The sequence below is a fragment of the Gobio gobio genome (genome assembly GCF_949357685.1).
Source record: "Gobio gobio genome assembly, chromosome: 7".
NCBI classification, from domain to species: domain Eukaryota; kingdom Metazoa; phylum Chordata; class Actinopteri; order Cypriniformes; family Gobionidae; genus Gobio; species Gobio gobio.
The window spans coordinates 27,693,220-27,714,612 of record NC_137103.1 but is presented as its reverse complement, the minus strand read 5'-3'; the positions used below and the strand labels follow the sequence as shown (position 1 = coordinate 27,714,612).

The following is a 21,393-nucleotide window of genomic DNA, read 5'->3' as shown; positions in this document are numbered from 1 at the left end:
GGCTGCTGTCGATCACCGCGCTCTCTATACCAGGAAAAATGAGGAGAGGAGAGGGGCATAACCAAGACCACAGCGTGAATTCATGCACCCATGTGAAACATTCCTGGGTAGATTAAGTGAAAACTGATTCCTGGATAAAGTTTTGACAGCATTTGTTGCTCAATAAGACCCCTTTCTCTCTCTGTCTGTGCTCTTTATCATTGTACAGGAATCCGATGTTTCACTTTGAGGGCTAAGACAGTGGCATACTCACGTACTGAGGTGGGACAGATCCAGTATAATCAATGTGGTGGCCAAGCCCTTGTCCAGTGTTTTTATAGCGCAGGGCCCCTCATTTAGTGCAGAATGCGCATCAGGCCTGCACACTCAGCAGCAGCCAACAGAAAAACCGCATTAGCCTTCACTATTGTGGAGCCCTGTGCGGCCTATTGTGGAGGTCTTAGACCCACTGACTCATCAAAACGCCACTCTCTGCCCCCATGCTGGACCCTTGGCTATTTACAATGGCCATGCTTTGACACGAGACTTTGATTGGATAGAGCGGATAATAGCAGAATTGTTGGAGATTAGACTGAGCCGTCCGTGGTCACTCTCTGATGCCTGCTTGTGGATGCTCTCCCTGGGCAGAACTGGCTGTTGTTGACCTATAGGAGAACTTCTCTTCCACTTTTAATGTTCTGAAAAATAATCATATCAGAATACTTGTCTCTTTTTGTTTCAGAGATCATTTGACCCACAAAAAAAACATTACATTTGAGAGAGTATGATTCAAAAATTCTCAACAGATAACCTTTTTTAATCTATAATAATTTCAGCTGTTCAGATAAATTGGTAATACAGCTGTTTTAGTACAATAAATAACAACTTCAGATAATTACATCGTAAAAGTAATTTCTGAAATGTGATAAGCACAGTCAGATTCGTCATATCAGTTGAAAATTATTATAATTTTCAAACTCAAACTGAAAAATAGTCCAGTGGTCAGCCCTTCTGAGGACATCTTGTGGTGTGATGCTTTATTGCATGGCCAGTAGGCCTGGATTTCAGTACATTTTCATGACCTTTATCGTAGAGCATTAAGTTGTATTATTCATAAACCTAAATTTATTACAATTAGGTTGGAATCAAAACCCTATAAAATATTCTAATCAGCCAAGGCATGAATATTATGCGCATGCATGCATATGTGATTGGTCTCACCTTTTAGGCGTTGTTTGCGTAAGAACAGGTGCTGTAGAGATGCAGGGCGCACAGCTGTTGGTCTGTTATCCTGATTTGACAGATCTGAGCTCACCCTCATTTTCTTAGGATAGCCACCATCCCAACATCCCGAACGGCCCTGATACACAAAAAAAAAGAGAAATAATATAATTATAATTAAGTTGCATCCATACCTGACGTAAAAATCCAGGCTATATATAGTATGTGTGTGTATGTGTGTATATGGGTCAATGACATGACGTATTTTTTGTGTCCGAATTCATTATTTTCCTAAAAGAAATTAAAAAAGAAATACATGTCACATATCAAATTGATCTACAATATTTCCTTTATAAGATACTCTTTTACATTTTTTGTAAAAGTAAAAGTATCAATTCCCGCTGCAATTGCAAAATGAGGTAAGAAATATAAATGTAAACCATAATATAATGTTTACAAACAAACAAACAAACAAACAAACAAACAGAAAAACTTATGGAAATTTGTGTTCTGAACACACAGAAAAGTGTCCATTTATATGAATTGGACTAAAAGGGCAATACATAGAAAAGGGAAAGGGAATTTACCATGTGAAATGCATTTTACAAAGATTCATATGTATATTGTATATGTACAGTATATTGTTTTAAATAAATATATGGTCGCACCACCTGAAATTTTCTTGGTGGTAAAATGAGAAATCCTGTTTAATAATGAATTAACGCTTATTTGTCATTGACCCATATATCAGAATCAGCTTTTATTGCCAAGTAAAGGGTTTATGTACAAGGAATTTGTCTTGGTGTACAGGCGCTTTGAAATAGTAAGAAAACAGGGGGAAACAATAATAGACATCTGTAAGGTAAGATAGTAAAGTGAAAGAGATAGTTTGAAATGAGAAGCATAAATAAGAAACTATAAAGAAGAGAAATTGGTATAAATATAAACAATTTAAAAGAATAAAAAGACACATTTGTACAAGACATTGTACATTGGTACAAAAAGTATGCATTAAGAAGGTGCAGCATGTAGATTTAGGGGTAGGGTTAGTGTAAGGGGATTGAATGTATAAAAAACATTACATCTAGTCCCCACAATTGTAGTGAACCAGACGTGTGTGTGTGTGTGTGTGTGTGTGTGTGTGTGTGTGTGTGTGTGTGTGTGTGTGTGTGTGTGTGTGTGTGTGTGTGTGTGTGTGTGTGTGTGTGTGTGTGTGTGTGTGTGTGTGTGTGTGTGTGTGTGTGTGTGTGTGTGTGTGTGTGTGTGTGTGTGTGTGTGTGTGTGTGTGTGTGTGTGTGTGTGTGTGTGTGTGTGTGTGTGTGTGTGTGTGTGTGTGTGTGTGTGTGTGTGTGTGTGTGTGTGTGTGTGTGTACAGTACAGTATAAATGTACAGTATAAAAACCATTACGTCTAGTCCCCACAAACAAAAAGTAATTATGACATGACATACATTCAGACTATATATATATATTTATTTATTTATTTATTAAAGAATGGGTTAAATTGATTTAAATTGATCACAAGTATAATGTATAATTTTAGATTTTTTTTTAACACATGCTGTTATTAGTCAACAAACGTATTCTTCGTCAAAAACATAAAGCAAGACAGTTGTGTTCAACATTGATAATAATGAGAAATGTTTCTTGAGCATCAAATCAGCATATTAGAATGATTTCTGGTCATGTGACACTGAAGACTAGAGTAATGATGCTGAAAATTCAGCTTTGACATCACAGGAATAATTTATGTTCCTATATTAAAATAGAATACGGATATTTGTATTAATATTTTATGATATTCCTGTCCTTTTGGTACTGTGGTATTTGTTTAAATAAATGCAGCGTTAATGAGCGTAAGAGATGACGAATTGATGATATCATCAGATGATGATACACTGTAAGTGTGTGTTCCATGTACATTCCAAATGCAAAAACAAGGTGTAACTGTAAGAGTGATTTGACATGCAAATCAATCCTTTGCAAATCAGAAAGTGTGATGCTTCCGTCTCACTCCAGTATACGGTGTCATTGCTCAGAAAAGCAGGATTTGACATATCATATTTCCTTTGAGCACGAATTGAACTGTAATATGGCCACACTTTATTTCGATGTTAAGATGAACTTCCTGAAATATATATTTTTTAATGTTTATTAGTGTTGTGTGTTGTGTCCAGCACCATCAATCCCTATTGCTTTCATTGTCATTCATTTACTTTGCCAGTTTACAAACAGGTGTGAAGGTGCAGTGAAACTGGTCGGTGCTATTTGAATAGTTAGTGTGGGATGACGTTTCCTTTAGGGTGCCATGGAAACTAATCCTTCTAAGGGCAAATGTGGACAGGTCCAGACAGCAATAGTGCAGGTGACATCTGCTCAGATAATGTCCTTTATGTGTTTGAGCACACAAGCCGGGTGCTTCATGCAGAACATGGCCATGGAAGACAGAGACAGACATTTCCATCTAATCTACTGCCAAGGGCAAGGAAAAAAAACATAATTTGCATGTTCAACTGTAACCCTTTTAACTGCCACATAGCCAACAGGCAACTCCTGTCCAGCAGGTATAGATGTTTGCCAAGTGCTTTATGGAATAATGCAATAGCCTATATGCTTCATTCAGAAACAATTGTATTGTGTCTGTAGCAACATAAGCGGTAAATGTATTAAATAAAATAAGGTTACACTTTATTTGAAGGTGTCCTTGTTACAGTGTAATTATACATTTAAGTACTGAGTAATATTAATTAAGTGTACTTCCTAGGGTTAGAATTAGTTTTTTTGTATAATTAGTTGCATTATGCATCATTTGTTATTATAGTAACTGCATGTAACGTGTAACAAGGACACTGTATAATAGAGTGTTACCTATAATAAAAAAAATGAGAAAGCATTTGTTTTTTTCTGTTTTATTAACATTTCTGAATAACGTAGCTTAATAACCTTATGGAGATTCAACATGCATTACCTTTTCATTATGAAAAGCAAGTCAATTATATATTTAGTTAAGATATTTTCATATAGCCTACAATTGGTTCTTCAATAATGAGGCTTCTCTTCAGCTTAATGGAAATATTTTAGTATCAATAGGGCTATACTGATTATTATATGTATAGCCTATTGTTCTTAAAATACAATCACATGGTCAAATAAGACGAAAAATAAAGGTTTAATTCATACACTATTCTAAATGATAGCCTTACAGTAGCAACCACATGAAAAAATACTATAGTATATTTATTATATTATAGTAAAATTACTATATTATAGTATATACTATATTAGTAAATACTATAGTGTTTTTGAACCATACTATAGTAAAGAGTATATTGTAGTATATTATAGTATTTACTACACTTTGTTAATTTACTGTAGTATATTTACTATAGTATGGTTCAAAAACAGTATAGTATTTACTACGTAGAGTAATTTTACCATAATATACTAGGCTATAGTATTCATGTGGGAAGAGGTAAAAATAGGCCAACTTGTAACAAGCTGAGTTTTCCTTTTGTCTATATCCAACAAAATAACATGGTCTATCTTATATAGGCTATGTTCATTATAGTCACTGAGCACATTATACGCGTTTTATTCACTGTTTTAAAATGGCTAAGTTTTGTGACAGCAGTGAAAAAGTCAGTCGATGCGTCGATCCCTCTGCTCTGGTGTTTTACTGACGCGTGTCTGCATCTGCGTAACGCGAGCCGAACGAACAAAACCACTTCATCTGCAGGTATTGTGCGCGTGGCTCAACGTGATACAAGTACAGAAAGCATAGCCTACAACATCAATCCATTCATTCATTCGGTTTCTGATGGTGACTTGTCCTCTTTCCTTGAAGACAACCAGTAAGAAGAACAGATCATGTGATAATAACTTTCATTAACAATATACAGATTATGTTATTGTACATGAAAATATGAATATAGCTACAGTTCATGACATTTTAAATGAGCCTTTAATGTAGCTACATTAACTAAAGTGCTACCAAAAACTTGAGTAGACCAAACTTACCGTGTGATTCGGCGCATCAGAAGCGTTATAATAGCGAGTGCTAACAGACCAGAGGCCTTTAGCTTTATAGTGTGCACGCGAGTATAAATGCATTGATCTGCTCTCTGTCTTCAGCGCGCGGAACTCTGTCCTGGACACCTGTCACACGGCACTTTCCTCTCATCCAATATTGACACAGGGAGTCAAATGGGAGGTCCACACACAGTAGATTACTTCTCTCTATTATGTCAATCATGTCGCTCTGTGCAAACCGACCTCGCGTTTCGTCGAGATAAAACGCGTTGAGACATCTGGAGCGGATGGGCGCGTGAGGTCAAGGCGCGAGGACGTAGGGTATAAAGATGACCTCTTAAACTCTAAAAAAAAAAAAAGAAAGAAAGAAAAAAGTAAAGGAAAAAAGTCTGTATTGCAGGTGAATGGTTAATGTTTCCATTGGCTAAATATAAAAAGTAGCATTAAATGATATCTTCCGAGCAAAATTAGCTATAATCGATTATTGCTCATGCTCAGTTCATGGTAATTTGTGTACATATGAGCGTTCTTTTTACAAGAAAAGGGAAAAAGAAAAACATTTTCTTTTTCAGTGCTTTTAAATCATCGTATCCTCTTTTTTCGCTGCTGTTCATTCACTGTAGGCTAAACAGTCTTTCGGAGTGCCAAATTAATTTTACACCTTTTAAAACTGGAACAGGAATATAAGAATAAGATGCTTAATTGTTTTAGATGGTGTATAGACTAGGCTACAGCATATGTCTCACTGCTGTTAATAACATTAAACCATAGACTAAATATCCAATTCTCAATAAAAAGAATAGGGCAATGGCTAATCGAAATAAAAAGGCCATATTTTTCATTACACGGGCGGCTTTTCATTCAAATATAACATTATTGTGGAAGCATTTAAAGAAAAATGAAAACAGCTGGTGTGCGTCTGCCCCCTACTGGATTTGACAAGAGATGACAAAACTAAAGTCGCTTTTTAAAATGTATTTATTTTTTTAACTTTGACAAAGGTGGAAATACCTTGCGTGTTTTGATGCAAAAGAGAAATTCTGTTTCATTATATTCATGTGCTAGGATGCAGTGGGAGTAAAACATTTGTAATGTAACAAATATATCTCAAATGCTTTCCATGTATCCAAGATGACGGAAAACCGTTTTCAACCATTGTTAATACCAAGTTCATTGAGCATGAAATCAGCAAATATTAAAATGATTTCTGAAGGCTCATGTGACACTGAAGACTGAAGTAATGATGCTGAAAATTCAGCTTTGGCACAGGAATCAAATTACATAATATATATTCAAAACTCCCCTGTTAAAATGTTGCATTCAAATATTACAATTATTAAAAAATATATGACAGACATGTTTAAATGACACTTTTATTACTAATTGAACAAAAACAAGGAGGGAGCAATTGACCTATAAAAATCAGACATGATTTAACAACCCCCAAATTGGTCCTTCTCTTCCCTGAGGGGTTTCATTAGCTGGTCTGCGAGAGTCTTTTCAGATATGCCTCCCAGCCTGCCGTTCTGTATTCTTCTGCAGCTCGGAGCCGATCTGGGCTGGCAAGAATACCTCGTCCCACAATGATGATATCAGAGCCTTTAGTGCAGATCACATCTTCTGGACTTGAATACTGCTGTCCAAGTCCATCCCCTGGAGAATAAAAGAGAACTACGTTAAAAACAACACATTAGGTATCTGATCAGTAAAAGCAGGCAAATATAAAAACTAAATTCTACATTTTTCTGAACAGTAGACAATATTCTCTCAAACCAAACTCTTTATTTTGTCAAGAGACAAAAGGAAAGCTAAATGCCAAAACAATGTGTATACAGTAGTAAAAAAAAATAATAATAATTACCTCCTGTCTGCATTTGGACTCCTGGAGTCATGTGAATCAGACCAGGCTTGTCACTGATCTTTGATCCACTTATAAAGCCAAAGACGAAATCAGAATGATCTTCAGCCATCTTGACCTAAAAGACATTTCAATCAACTCAAATAAGTGGCTTAAATCATGAAAGTCCTTAAAGTCACCATGAAATCAAAATTGATAATACCCATTTTTTCATAATTTATTCATTTGTGCTCTCATAAGCTTTAAATCAAAATAACTTCCCCCTCCCTCTTGCTGCAACAGCTCTTCTCTGATGATGCGTTTACTGGCGTGAGGGCGGGATCAATGGTCACTCGCATGACATACACCAATAGCAAACCACAATGACCCAATCAATTCCCCAGAGTCCCAACCTACAATTTTGTCTTGTTTGAGAAGCCGTTTCACTTGGATGTACACTGATCAGGTACAACATTATGACCACCTTCCTATTGTGTTGGCCCCCCTTTTGCTGCCAAAACAGCCCTGACCCATCGAAGCATGGACTCCATTAGACCCACATGGATGGCAGGACCCAAGGTTTCCCAGCAGAATATTGCCCAAAGCATCACATTGCTTATGCCGGCTTTCCTTTCCATCCACGTGATGTAAAAGAAAACACGATTAGGCCACCTTCTTCCATTGCTCCGTGGTCCAGTTCTGATGCTCACATTCCCACTGTTGGACAGGGGTAAGCATGGGCACCCTCCACTTGTCTGCGGCTATGCAGCCCCATATGCAACAAACTACGATGCACTGTGTATTCTGACACTTTTCTATCAGAACCAGCATTAACTTCTTGAGCAATTTGAGCTACAGTTGGTCGGTTTAATCAGAAGGCCAGCCTTCAATGAGCCTTGGCCGCCCATGACCCTGTTGCTTGTTTACTGCTGTTCCTTCCATGGGCAACTTTTGATAGATACTGAACACTGCAGACCGGGAACGCCCCACAAGAGCTGCAGTTTTGGAGATTGTCAAAACCAGCCTTCAGTTTGGCCCTTGTCAAACTCGCTCAATGTTCACTTGCTGCCTAATATATCCCACCCACTAAAGGCCATTACATACTCACTCAGCAAGGAAAGAGAAAAAATGTCTTGCTCCCAGGGCTGCGAGAACAAAGACGTAATTTTGGTCTCACAGCTTGTTCTCAACACAGCTTGGAGCTTTTTCTCAACACTTATTTCTTGTGGGTGTCAGAGAACTATTGTGTGATTGGTCAGAAATTTAAAGTGGGCGGGGTTAATGCAGAGAAACGTAAATGTGTGGCACCTGCTTTAATCGTGAAGTATGGAATGTCCTGGTCAGAACAAACTTTGTTCGTGCCACCTTGAGAAAACAAATTTCTTTGTTCTTGCGGAGTATGTACCAAGCTTAAACAGGTGCCGTAATGAATAGATAAGTGTCATTCACTTCACCTGTCAGTGGCCATAATGTTATGCCTAATCAGTGTATTTCACAATAGGGAAGAAAAGACTATTGCAACTTCAATTTCATGCTGACTTTAAAGGACCAAGCTAGGAATAAACTAATTAAAAAAATGACACAACCTTGATCCTACAATACTAAAACATTACAGAGAAGCAAAAAAAACAACAAACAAATCGAAGAATAGTATTGATAAAAAAATATATATATTGGAAGTGTTTGCACCTAGTTCTTCACAGATAGAAGACGTACCACTGCTTGAGTGTAATCCCCTGTTGCAAGGGAACCCTGGGAGCTCATCTGAGCAATGAGCAAACAGCCGTGACCCAGAGGCTTGCCGACTGCACCGAGACCCTGCAGAACACCCGGACCCGGCAATGCGTGGGCATTAATGATGTGCGCCCATGATGAGATCCGATAGAGACCACCTTTAAAACCAAGAACAACATTTGTGCAGAAATTTAGAGAAATTGTTCACTCAAGAGACAATTCTGTCATTTACTTAGCCTGATGTCATTCCAGAACTGCATGACGTTTGTAAATGTCTTTTTTTTAATGCATTTTTTGGACTCTCATACCAGCTATGGACACTATAAAATGTCATGGAGAACTGCTGCATGAAGAGGTTTGGAATGACATGAGGGTAAGAAACTGATGACAGAACTTTTCATTTTTGGGTGAACCCTTTAAGAATAGACATATACAAACAAGCACCGTGTAGAGCAAAACTACTAAACCAATATATTTATAATTCCCCCCCTCAACAACTCCGAGTTCCCATAGATATATGAAGTAGGATAATTTAAATGAATGGAACAATGTAAATATGTTTTCTAAAGGTAAATGTCCAGGAAGAAACACAATGAGTTGTATTAGCAACACTTCAAAGTTTGGAAACTTACAACAGATAACCATTACTTTAATTTAAAAAAACAAAAACAATTGAATTGCTCTGCTCCCAACCACTAGAATATGGAAAACGTTTACTGTACCTTCCGATCACACTGCAAAAAGTGATGTTCTTCCTCAGCATTTCTCTCTCCCAGTGTGTGTTTTCCAAATGCAAATGTCCAAATATTCTTAAATCAAGATGCATTTACTGGATACAAAAATGACAAATTAGGAAGTGGTGTTTTCTGTGAAACTGACCAAAATGATGTGAATTTGATTAAAACAAGAACAAATGAGACAATGGGAATGGGTTAAGAAAATGTACATGTTCTTGTTTTAACAAACTCAATTTGTTCAATTTGTCAAGACTTCATTTTACATTTGCATCTCAAGTATCTTGATTTAAAGATGTTTAGATATTTGTATAGTAAAACAGCACAAAAAATACAGAGGAAGATCATTTGTTTTTTGCAAGGCTTGCAACATTTAATGCCACGACTTTCTGAATTTAAAGGGATAGTTCACCCAAAAATGAAAATTCTGTCATCATTTACTCAAAGAAACTCATACAAGTTTAGAACAACTTGAGGGTGAGTAGATGGCAGAATTTTAATTTTTGGATTTACTATCCCTTTAAGACTTTCTGCTCTGATTTAAGAGCTTTAATTTATGTTAGGGTGAATTAAGACCCGCAGAAACCCTGTTTCTTAAACCTTATGCAGTACATCACAAATAACTTGTTACGTCTATGATGTATTGTATGCTGTGTTCCTGTGCCTCCTCTCTGACAGGATTGGTCCACGGCTTGATGAGAGACTGTCGATGGTTCGACCAGAGATGAGGCCTGGGGCCCGTTCTTCGTACCTCGCTTAATACATCTGAGATGATTTGACAGATCCCAGATCTTCTAATCCTGATAACAGATGTCTGGCTAATTTGGTTCTTCAAACGAATTTGCAGATTGGATTAAAATATCTGGATTAAATTATCTAAGATTACTGCACGTTCTTGTGTTCCCTGAAGAGGGAAGATGCATCGATACTCAAAACCACGACCAGTAATGCAGTGATTGGCTGGCGTCAAGACAGCAACGTAATGACATCATAATTAAAAAGCCACCTGGCAAAAAACTTGACAAATTACACAAAAAAACTCCACGAATTTCTGGACCTTTATAAGGAAACAGCCAAACAACATAAACATTTTAATAGATAAATTATAAATGTTTTTTTTAACATGATTACCAATTAGCCTATTTATATTCACGATTTTATACAGCATTTGTACACCCTTTACATTTTTATTTCAATGTTGTAATTTAATTTGTTATTAAATTTGAAGCAGATTTGTAACGTGACAGTATTAAAGTTTCTTTAGGGTCAAGATCAAATTCTCTTCTCTTGCGCTGCATCAAGCCACTCCCATAATATCCGTGATCACTCAAATTAATGCACGGCTCAGATTAACTGTACAACATGTGTAAACCAATAAAAATAAAATGATAAAGTTATTATTCCATCACAAATAAATCGCTCAATCAAGTGGCTGTGTCGTATTATACATTCTCATATACAATATAACATTTTTATATTATTATTTAAAATTATTATTATTGCCCCTGGTTCAGTAATGAACTCTTGTAATAAAGTAGCAGTGGCTGGGACAGATTTTAAGTATCACCTCAAGATGCAATCTTAGATGCAAATTACATGAAATAAGTCTGCTCCCGAGCAGGTTTAAGCTTACGGACCTGTTACTATGACAGCAAGTCCAGGATGAGCTTCGAAGAACCAAACAATCCAAGATCAAGCCAAATCGTCAACAATCAAATCCAGCTAACTGAGTTAGCGAGGTACGAAGAACGGACCCCTGGACTATAAATTCCTCCAAGTCTCGCTGGAGGGCGCTCACTTTTGATCATGATCTCTTCTGTGCATCTCTCTCCTTGATTAATATTGCCCATGTGTTAGTTCTGGTGTTAAGCTTTGGTGACAATGCTGTTAAATCAAGTTACATTCTAACAGAGTACTGTTAACCATTGCCAGAGCTTTATGTCCTGAACTTTAATGTCTCACGTACATGTTTGTAATCCACGTGTGAAGCTGAAGGGGGGAAGTGCCTTATTTATTTTTGTAGGCCATTTGGCCACCCCCTTTTTCTCCTGTTTTGTGAACAGCTAAGGAGTGAGGTTAGGTTGCTGTATTTTGGGGTCTTTATTTTGATGAACAGGGAAGTTAATTCCTTAATGGGAAGTTAGAGTGTTGTTAGTTTAATATTGGCATTTGCTCACCCCTGATCATTGGCTTCAGTTCTTTTGGTTATTTTCTTCTTGTTATGATTTTGCTAGTATTCTCCAACGGCTGCCGCACAAGAAGATTGATCAAAAGATCTAAGACTCTAAAGAAATAAAAATGAATACGTTAACAACCAGTACGTGTTGTCATTTATGTTGTGGCCCTGACCTAGACCGGTGCCGTAACAAATATCCCGGATGAGCCCCCAATTTATGTTACGGCCCCAGTCAGGACCACAACATAAATGACAACACAGTCTGGCTGTTAACGTACTCATTTCTTCAGAGTCTTATAGCTTTTGATCAATCTTTTTGTGCGGCAGCCGTTGGAGAATACTAGCAAAATCATACAATTATCAGGGGTGTGCAAATGCCAAAATAATAAACAAACAACACTAACGTCCCATTAAAGGAACACTCCACTTTTTTTGAAAATAGGCTCATTTTACAAGTCCCCTAGAGTTAAATAGTTGAGTTTTACTGTTTTTGAATCCATTCAGCCGATCTTTGTATTTGGCACTTTTAGCATAGCTTAGCATACATCATTGATTCTGATCAGTCCATTAGCATCTCATTCAAAAAATGACCAAAGACACTTTCAATATTTTTCCTATTTAAAACTTGACTCTTCTACAGTTACATCGTCTGCTAAAAACAAATGAAAATGAAAAGTTACTTTTTTCTACACCTATATGGCTAGGAACTACTTTCTCATTCCTGCGTAATAGTCGCGGATCTTCGCAGCCGTACCATGGCTGCAGCAGCGCAATGATTCGTTGGTATTCTGTAAAACATGGTGGTAGTATACACCTTCGACTTACTATCACAGCCCTTTACAACACACAGAACCATGGCTAATCACACAGGTAAATCCACAACACAATTTGTCGGCTGCAAGCCTGAAACTTTCTCTGCAAATACACAAACTTAGTGCCGGTCAGATTGAAAGTTACCTCTCTGGGGGCTACTTTTCATCACTTTGAGATGCTAATGGACTGACCAGAATCAATGATGTATGCTAAGCTATGCTAGAAGTGCTACCGCCAGATACAAATAATCGGCTGAATGGATTCAAGAACGGTAAAACTCAACTATTAAACTCTAGGGGACTTGTAAAATGAGCCTATTTTCAAAAAAAGTGGAGTGTTCCTTTAAGGGACTAACGTCCCTGTGCATCAAAAAGAAACCAAAATACAGCATAAACAGGAGAAAAAGGTGGTGGCCAAATGGCCTACAAAAATAAACAAGGCACTCACCCCCTACAGCTTCACACGTGGATTACAAACATGTACGTGAAACATTAAAGTTCAGGACATAAAGCTCTCGCAATGGTTAACAGCACTGTTAGAATGTAACTTGATATAACCGCATCACCAAAGCTTAAAGTCCCTGTAAAGGCAATTCTGAGATTTGAACACATTATAAATGTTAGAAATGTATTGCTGAAACAAGACTGAACTGTAGTACTGAATTGTGGAGTTAGACCGTTAAACAGTTTATCATTGCGGTGTTCAGGATTTTTTAGGCAGGGCTAAAACAGTGGCTCGATGACGCACTGGAGCCACCGGGACTGGCCCCTCCCCCAACACGTGGTTTCAGCGCCAACAGCGGACACGCCCCCAGTGTTTGAGAGCAGAGAATGCTGCTTATTTTTTCAAGATTTTGATAAGCTATTTTATTTACATGGTTGATTTATGATTCAAATTTGGCTGGGTGGTTAACACATTTGTCTGTGGTGTGACAAACTCAGTTCTGGTGTTAAAGTCCTTGTAAAGTCAAAATTAAATGTGTTAATTACACATGGGCAATAATAATCAAGGAGAGAGACACACAGAAGAGATCATCGCAAGTAACAAAGAGAGTACAATCAGGTAAAGAGCGAGAGCACCCTCCAGCGAGACTTGGACAAATTTATAGTCCAGCCCTAATTTCTGGTCCAACCATCGACATTCTCTCATCAAGCCTTGGGCCAATCCTGTCAGAGAGGAGGCACAGGAACATATACACAGCATACAATACGTCATAGACGTAACATAACTGGAAAAATGCATGGAGCCTTCAAATATTTTTTGTGGACAAAAAGAACCACTGGTATTGAGAAACGAAAGATCATTGTTTCTAACATCCAATTTAATAATAAAAAAATAAAATAAAAAAAACACTACATTTAATGAACACCTTAGTCTATGGATCTCTCGTGCGGACTATAAGTTAAAGTTAAGACTCCACCACCACGTGAAAGTTACACCTACCATCATACTGATGCTTGACCGTGTTCCCAATGTCCGCAAACTTGCGATCCTCAAAAATCAGGAAGTTGTGCTTTATAGCCAACTCTTTCAGATTGCTGGCGACGTCTGCCTTGAAGTCCTGCAGGATGTCCACATGAGTCTTCAACACGCAAATCAGTGGCCCAAACGTCACAGCGATCTCCAGCAGCTCCTCAGCACGGGTCACATCAGCAGACACGCACAGATTGCTCTTCTTGTCCTCCATGATCTTTAGTAGGCGGGCAGCGAGAGGGTGCGTGTCTGGCAACCCGGCACGAGCCCCATAGCTGAGCTCCTTACAACCCTTTTTAGGAGAGGAGCAGCCATTCTTTGCGGATACATACGTTTTATTTTCTTGAACAAATCTCTCAACATTCTGATAAGTGGCCGTGTCTATTTGGCCAGCTTTATGCAAGACATCCAGAAGTCTGGAGACAGAAAAGACTGAATGTAGAGTGATGCCATTGTCAGCTAGCCTGGCACTGCCACCCTGCTCTCGGTCCAGTAACACCACGGCATCTGTGATCTTCAGGCCTTCCTTCTCTAGCACCTCAGCGGTTTCTAGAACACTGCTGCCACTCGTCACTACGTCCTCTACTATTAGGCATATGTCACCAGGTTGGATGGTTCCCTCAATGACACGCTTCGTTCCTGGAGGTTTTCAAAACAAGTCAATACAGATCAGTGTTATTTTAGTATCATTAAGATAAACAAAATACTATTCAAGAGAGCTTTATCGTCACACCAGCAATATACAAGTATACACAGAGAGGGCGAAATGCCATTACATGGTGCAACATCCAAATTGACACAACATGCATAGAGAGACAGTAGGGCTGTAGCGATACACTAATCTCACGATACGATACACGATATTCAGCTCACGATACGATATATATCACGATATTCAGCCAACGATACGATTCGATTCGATATAATTCGATACACTTACATAATTTTCTGAAAGATTTAAAGGGGACAGAGTGATTTTGGTGACATCTTGTGAGTGTTTCATTTACTTGGATTGAATTAACTGAACTGAAAACTAAAATCATCAATTACACAATATATGTCTCTGACGGGACAGAGAGTCTACAGCTTGCAAATGCTGGACAAAATGAATCAAAGATGTGTTGAGAAAATTAGTTCCATTTATTGAAACAGTGCAAACTGTAGCTTACAAGCCTTTGAAAAGTAATAAAGTGCAGTATTGCAATTAACAATGAAGTTTTAAAAGTAGCAGCAAGTGGCCTGTTCTGAACAGTTTCTTTGACAGCTTTTTTAGCTTGACGCTGACACTTGTTGGTATTTCCAGAGTATTTTACGTTTTGTGTCACACAGCTTGCAAACCAACCGCGATGCTTTGTCTAAGTCAAGGGTCTCCAACCTTTCATTTGAGAGCTACTTTTTAAAAAAGAAAGTCAAAGAGAGCTACTCATGTTATATAATACTTAAAACTCTTAAATAATGCATCATAATTCTCATATTAACAACTATCCAAACTGTTTTACACCTGAAAGAGTATAATAGTAGTTCCAGTAGTCGGTACAATACCACAATTTTTTTTTTTAATAAATGTTTTATTATATATGATGATAATCATAAGTAAATAATACATAAACATGTAAAGGCTGTATGCTGTTTAAAAGTAAACATTGTTTATAAATGAAAGATCAAGTGAAAAATAAGCAACCATTAATAATTATATAATTAGTATTATTTATTTCATAATTATTATTATTAGTAGAGACGTATTATTATTACATAGATACGTAGCTAAATTTACTGTAGGCTACAATCTGTAGTCAATCTCTTCACGTTAAACCGAACTTTTATTTTGACGGGTTGCCGTGATTACCAGTGTCTGTGTTCATGATGATATGACAGTGGGTGCGCGTCTCAGTCAGTGTTGGGAATAACGGCGTTACAGATAAACGGCGTTACTAACGGAATTATTTTTTTCAGTAACGAGTAATCAAACGAATTACTGTTCCTCCCGTTACAACGCCGTTAGCGTTACTAAGGGGAAAAAAATGCGGCGTTAGTCGCGTTACTATAATTGAGCTCACTGAAGCGCTTTTCATCCGAACAGGCTCTCTGTCAGTCGGACCTGCAATGTGTGTGTGTGTGTGTGCACCAGCCATGCGTGTTGGGGGTGGGTGCGGTGGTGCACATAACTGATGATGATTGGTGGGTGGGAGACAAGGTTGAAGTTGATAGGTTGAGTTCAGACCTATTTTTTTTTGACGGTCTATGGTTCACACACACACACACACACACACACACACACACACACACACACACACACACACACACACACACACACACACACACACACACACACACACACACACACACACACACGCACACGCACACGCACACGCACACGCACACGCACACGCACACGCACACGCACACGCACACGCACACGCACACGCACACGCACACACACGCACGCACACACAGCGATGGTCCAACGACTTCAAAGGTAGCTTTCGCAAACTGGAAGTATAAGCGCTACTTTTCCCTCGTTGAGGTGAAAGGTAAGAATATTTATGTAACATGCAACTTATGCCCAGGAAGAAAGAGTCTCTCCACGCCGTTGACAAGTGATTCTGAAGCGCCTCACATCATCATATGCCACAAAATTAGTGGCTAAAAACCCAGGTGATAACGTGAGCTCCACTACCAAAGAAAAGTATAGTACGGATAATATTTACACAATATTTACACTATAGTAGGCCTACTGATAATATTTACAATAATGCATTGAATTTGATAGGTGTCTCTTACATTGTCCCACAGCAACATTACAATAGTGCACATTAATGTACAATGTTTTATAATAATAATTTATTCTATTTAGTGTCCAATTCATTCATTTAACATATCTAATATTGGGGGCATCCAAGTTATTTGACATATTTGAACATTTGGAAAAAAAAAAAAAAGTAACGCAGTAATTACTTTCCCTGGTAATTAGTTACTTTTATAATGATGTAACTCAGTTACTAACTCAGTTACTATTTGTAAGTAACTAGTAACTATAACTAATTACTTTTTTAAAGTAACGTGCCCAACACTGGTCTCAGTCATTCAGCTCCCTAGCTCAGTCAGGCCACTGATCAGGGATCAGCCCGTTGACTCATGTCCTGATCAGTGCCCTGACTACTGAACCAGGAGCAGATAGAGACGCACCCAGTTTTCTCAAATGAAACGGTAAATTCTCATGAAGTGAAGGTTAATGCGTTCGTGTCGGCAGAGACTATAAGAGCGAGTGCACGTGCGCTCGTCATCCACACAGACGCAGAACATGCTGGAGTAATTTCGGAATTTCATTATTTACAGACACTAGTATATATTCGGCTTCAGTCTGGAGCCCTGCGCTTAAATGAACACGGAAGCGACTGAACGCAGCTGCTATGGTGAGCTATTTTTAGAACAGACCCGCGGGCAACTCCTGTGGTCCTTGCGGGCGACTCATGTTGTTGACCCCTGAGTCTAAGTCGTCGCTTTCCTTCTTCTTTTTAAACCCAAAGTGCTCCCACACATCTGCTTTTAAGCATGAAGGCGCTGGATTTATATTCGCCGCCTTTTTTTGAATCTCCTCGCTCTGACTCCGTAAACAAGAAGAGGTAGACGTCGGCGTCTGTGTGAAGTTAGTAGTACGGGTAACTTGCTCTACAGCGATACTAGCGGCTGGCTGACCAAATCGCTCTTCCTGCAACGCAAATGGAGGTAAACAAGGGGATTTGAATGGGACTTATGTATCGATACTCACGGCTTAAAAAAATCGTTACTTTCTTGGGGGAAAAAATATCGATTTATATCGCAGAATCGATAAAATTGCCCAGCCCTAAGAGACAGTGCAAACGTCAAGATAAGAAGGACCATAAGGTGCTAAACTAATTGTAAACAACAACTATACAGAAGCAAAAGAAAAAAGCACAACAGAAGCGTGTTGACAACAGTACGTGTAAAATGTGCCAGAGGACATGAAAACATTCTGTCTTCATGTGAACTCTGAACATAATACATTAAATAATGAGCAGTAACAGTTTTAAGTGTCAATGCATATCCAAAATATATTACTAATATAGTACTCATTTAATACTTTAAAATATCTTCTGTTGTAATCTGACATTTAAAATCTAAGTAATTGTGTTGTCATTTTTATTAGTTTGTTATTTTTATTTCAAATTTATTTGAGTACCTATTTAAATTAAAATAAAATGAGAAATGTTGCCTTGGCAAAAAGCCGATTTTTTTTATTTATTCTGAAAACCACTGCCGCTTCAATATACATCCTAATTAAATTTATAATCAAAGCCTTAATCGATACCTATCCTACATATTAAGATGATTTCTTCTAGTTTGTATGTTCTCTTGAATGTTTGGTTTAACTGAATGATATGCTTTTTATTTTATATTATTTCTTTTTATTGAAACTGAATATTGTCTGTACCTCTTACTGAGAGAAAGCACATGTTATCAGCATGTTTGTTTTGGGAAACGTTCTGGGCTGCATTTCCCGAAACCTTCTTAACACTACGTCGTTCTTAAGTTATACCTTAAGGTGTACCTTAACGTTAATACGTGTTTCCCGAAACTATCTTAGTTAAGAATACCTTCTGTAAGTATTACTTTCGTAAGGTTGGTCTGGACCACTCTTAGCCATACCTTATCACTATTGACAGTTAATTCCACTAGTGGCCACCACTGTGCAAAAAGCGTCTTTACATGTCAGTCTATACGAATATAATTCTGAAGTTGTAATATACACCTAATGTTCAATCAGGCTAATTTTTTTTAATGAAAGGATTACAATTGTCATTACACTAATGTTTGTTAGATTTTTAATTATATTATCCAAAGGTACATCAGCTGGCAAACCATTAGACAGGAAAAGCTTAGGAGCCTATTTAAAGGGAATGATTGTGGAGGGGAGTTTGGTCAAACTATGGCAGCGAGACAGCGAATAGTTGTGCTAAATCAAAGACGGCGCCGTCCGCGGAGCCATTTAGTGTATATGCACTATTTCATACGTGAAAACTTTAGTCCCCTGGCTACCATGTCAGAAGCCGCTATTCAAAATAAATTTCGCCTGCCACGACAGCAAATTGAGCAGCTTTTAGATCTTGTTGGTCCAACTTTGTCGAGACAAACTGGACGGAGCTACCCTCTCAGCCCTGAAATCCAGCTGCTGGCGGCTCTCCGTTTTTATGCCGTGGGGAGTTTTCTGGAGGTGGTTGGGGATGGATATGGGCTGAGTAACACCTCGGGGTGGCGGTGCGTTCATTCAGTAACAGAAATTAGTTATTTACACAATAATGTAATGCAGCTGCTGGGCAATCATCCCTGATTGTGGAGTAAATTAACACACTATGGAAAATATATTGTAATAATATAAATGACTCTTTCAAATGCCAGTGAAGGCATACTGCCAGTTAGTGTAGCGGGTTGACGCATGATGCGGTTGAGCATGAAATTGCTGGTTCGCGTACTCATGTCAGAATTATATAAAATTTAGTTTGCAAGTTCAACTATTTCTGAAGTGCTTCTTTTATAAAAAAATAAAATATAAAAAATTCGCATAAAGCAGTGAAACAACCCCTGCATAGAGTAAATAATCGATTCTTGAGCTATCGATATAAGCCACTTCAGCACCGCCGCCACGGACAGCACCTGCTAACGTCGCACTTAAGAAGGTTTACCTTAAGTAACCTCCTAAGGTATAGTTCGAGGAACACACCTAGAAATGGTATACCTTTAGTTAAGTTATACCTTTAGAGTCTTCGTAGCGCGCTAAGAGACAACGTTATCGGGAAATGCAGCCCTGGTCAGAGCTGGAGCTCAACCAACTCCAACCTCAGAGAAGCCAGTGTATCTGTATGTAGGGTTTTTTTTTTTTATTGCAGATCAGTATTAGAGGTGTACAACGGGCATGTTGTTCTGGACAAGCTGGCACCTGTTCAAGACCTGGAAGGTCACTATGTGCCTAATTCCCGGGTGAAAGCGTCAACAACTGATCTATGGAGACATGCATCTGATTAACTGACAATGTGTGGAGATTTACTATGACTAACTATTTTCTCTCAGCCAATCAGAATCGTTCAACCTGCAGTAATGACATAGCTAGACCTTGAAAAGAGTGTAACTGTTGAGAAATTGTGTGTACGAAAAACTGATAGAGAGGGAGCGTGCCCTACGAATTCCTTGAGACTTGATAATATATAATTTTTTTTATATACCGGTATAGTTATAATATATATATATATATATATATATATATATATATATATATATATATATATATATATATATATATATATATATATATATTCAATATTTTAATGTTTTTATTAAACTATAATACAGATTCACACTGCAAATCACACAATGAAATGTATAAATAGAGTATAAACTATTAGTTGTAAATCCAAAATGAGCAGCTTAAGACCTATTTGGACTCTAAAAGGTACAATTAAACCCAGTACATTCCACATTTTCAACAACATCAAAAATCTCAAAATCAATTTTTGTATTCATTTTACATTTATGCATTTGGCAGATGGGTTCATTATTCAAAGCAACTTACATTGCATTTAAGGTGTGTGATTATGTATTATTTATATATAAATATATTTATTTTTATATAAACGTTGCTTGGTTTGATATGTTTAGACAGTTTTCAAGTGTCTTCAGTGTCCTGTCCAAAGAGTTTTGGGGAGGTATAATTGAATACAGTAAACTAATTATTACTGATGGAGCGGAGTTAAAGTTGCACTGTACCATAGTCCTTAGCCTCCTTTCGTCGAATAAGCATGGGGTATTGTTCGGTAGAGCAGATGATTGTGGCCAGAGGAAGAGCTGTGTAAGGGACACCACACACACTATCAAACTGAACCCCTGCATCCTCAGCACGCTTGTGAAGAAGGTTTGCCACCTAATCACAAACAAATATGATTAACATCTAATCAGCGCATGGCACCAAATTAAAGAAGATTTGAAGGGCTTGTTTTCTAAAACATTTTTGGTAGGAACAAACCCAGGATAAGATATACTATTACACACTTCTAGCATAATAGCATTACTCACAGTGAGCACGTGTTTACCTGGTTCATCAACGCTGGATGGGACACTATTACTCGAAGATCAAAATAGATCGGCGAAGTGAGTCCACTTTTAAGCTTAAAAGTCCCGAACTTTACGGCTTGGATGTTGTGTAGTTTCAGGATTAAATTATTTATAGTAGTGTCATCCATTTCAGTTAAATTCCGCTAACCGGGGTTGAGTGCGGGTACTATTCATTCGCGCGCAAGACACCAACCATGCAGCCTCAGTGACGCAACACACACGTGATACACAACTTGCGGATGTTTAAGATTACGCGACAAAATAAAAGCATTA

The 21,393-nt window shown here is 37.9% G+C and overlaps 1 protein-coding gene across 2 annotated transcripts; it reads right to left on the bottom strand.

Moving 5' to 3' along the window:
- Positions 1-6,189: 6,189 nt before the first annotated feature.
- umps (uridine monophosphate synthetase) lies at positions 6,190-21,348 on the bottom strand. 2 transcript variants are annotated; one of them, XM_079821514.1, is made up of 6 exons: positions 21,099-21,348; positions 20,776-20,929; positions 13,966-14,634; positions 8,782-8,957; positions 7,090-7,204; positions 6,190-6,881 (listed from the first exon to the last, which is right to left on the bottom strand). In XM_079821514.1, the coding sequence occupies exons 1-6, from the start codon at positions 21,246-21,248 to the stop codon at positions 6,706-6,708; spliced, it is 1,440 nt and encodes a 479-aa protein (XP_079677640.1). In that variant the 5' UTR covers positions 21,249-21,348; the 3' UTR covers positions 6,190-6,705. The 2 variants fall into 2 exon arrangements, with proteins under 2 accessions (XP_079677640.1, XP_079677641.1); XM_079821515.1 differs by having other exon boundaries at positions 6,198-6,881; positions 21,082-21,348.
- Positions 21,349-21,393: the final 45 nt, after the last annotated feature.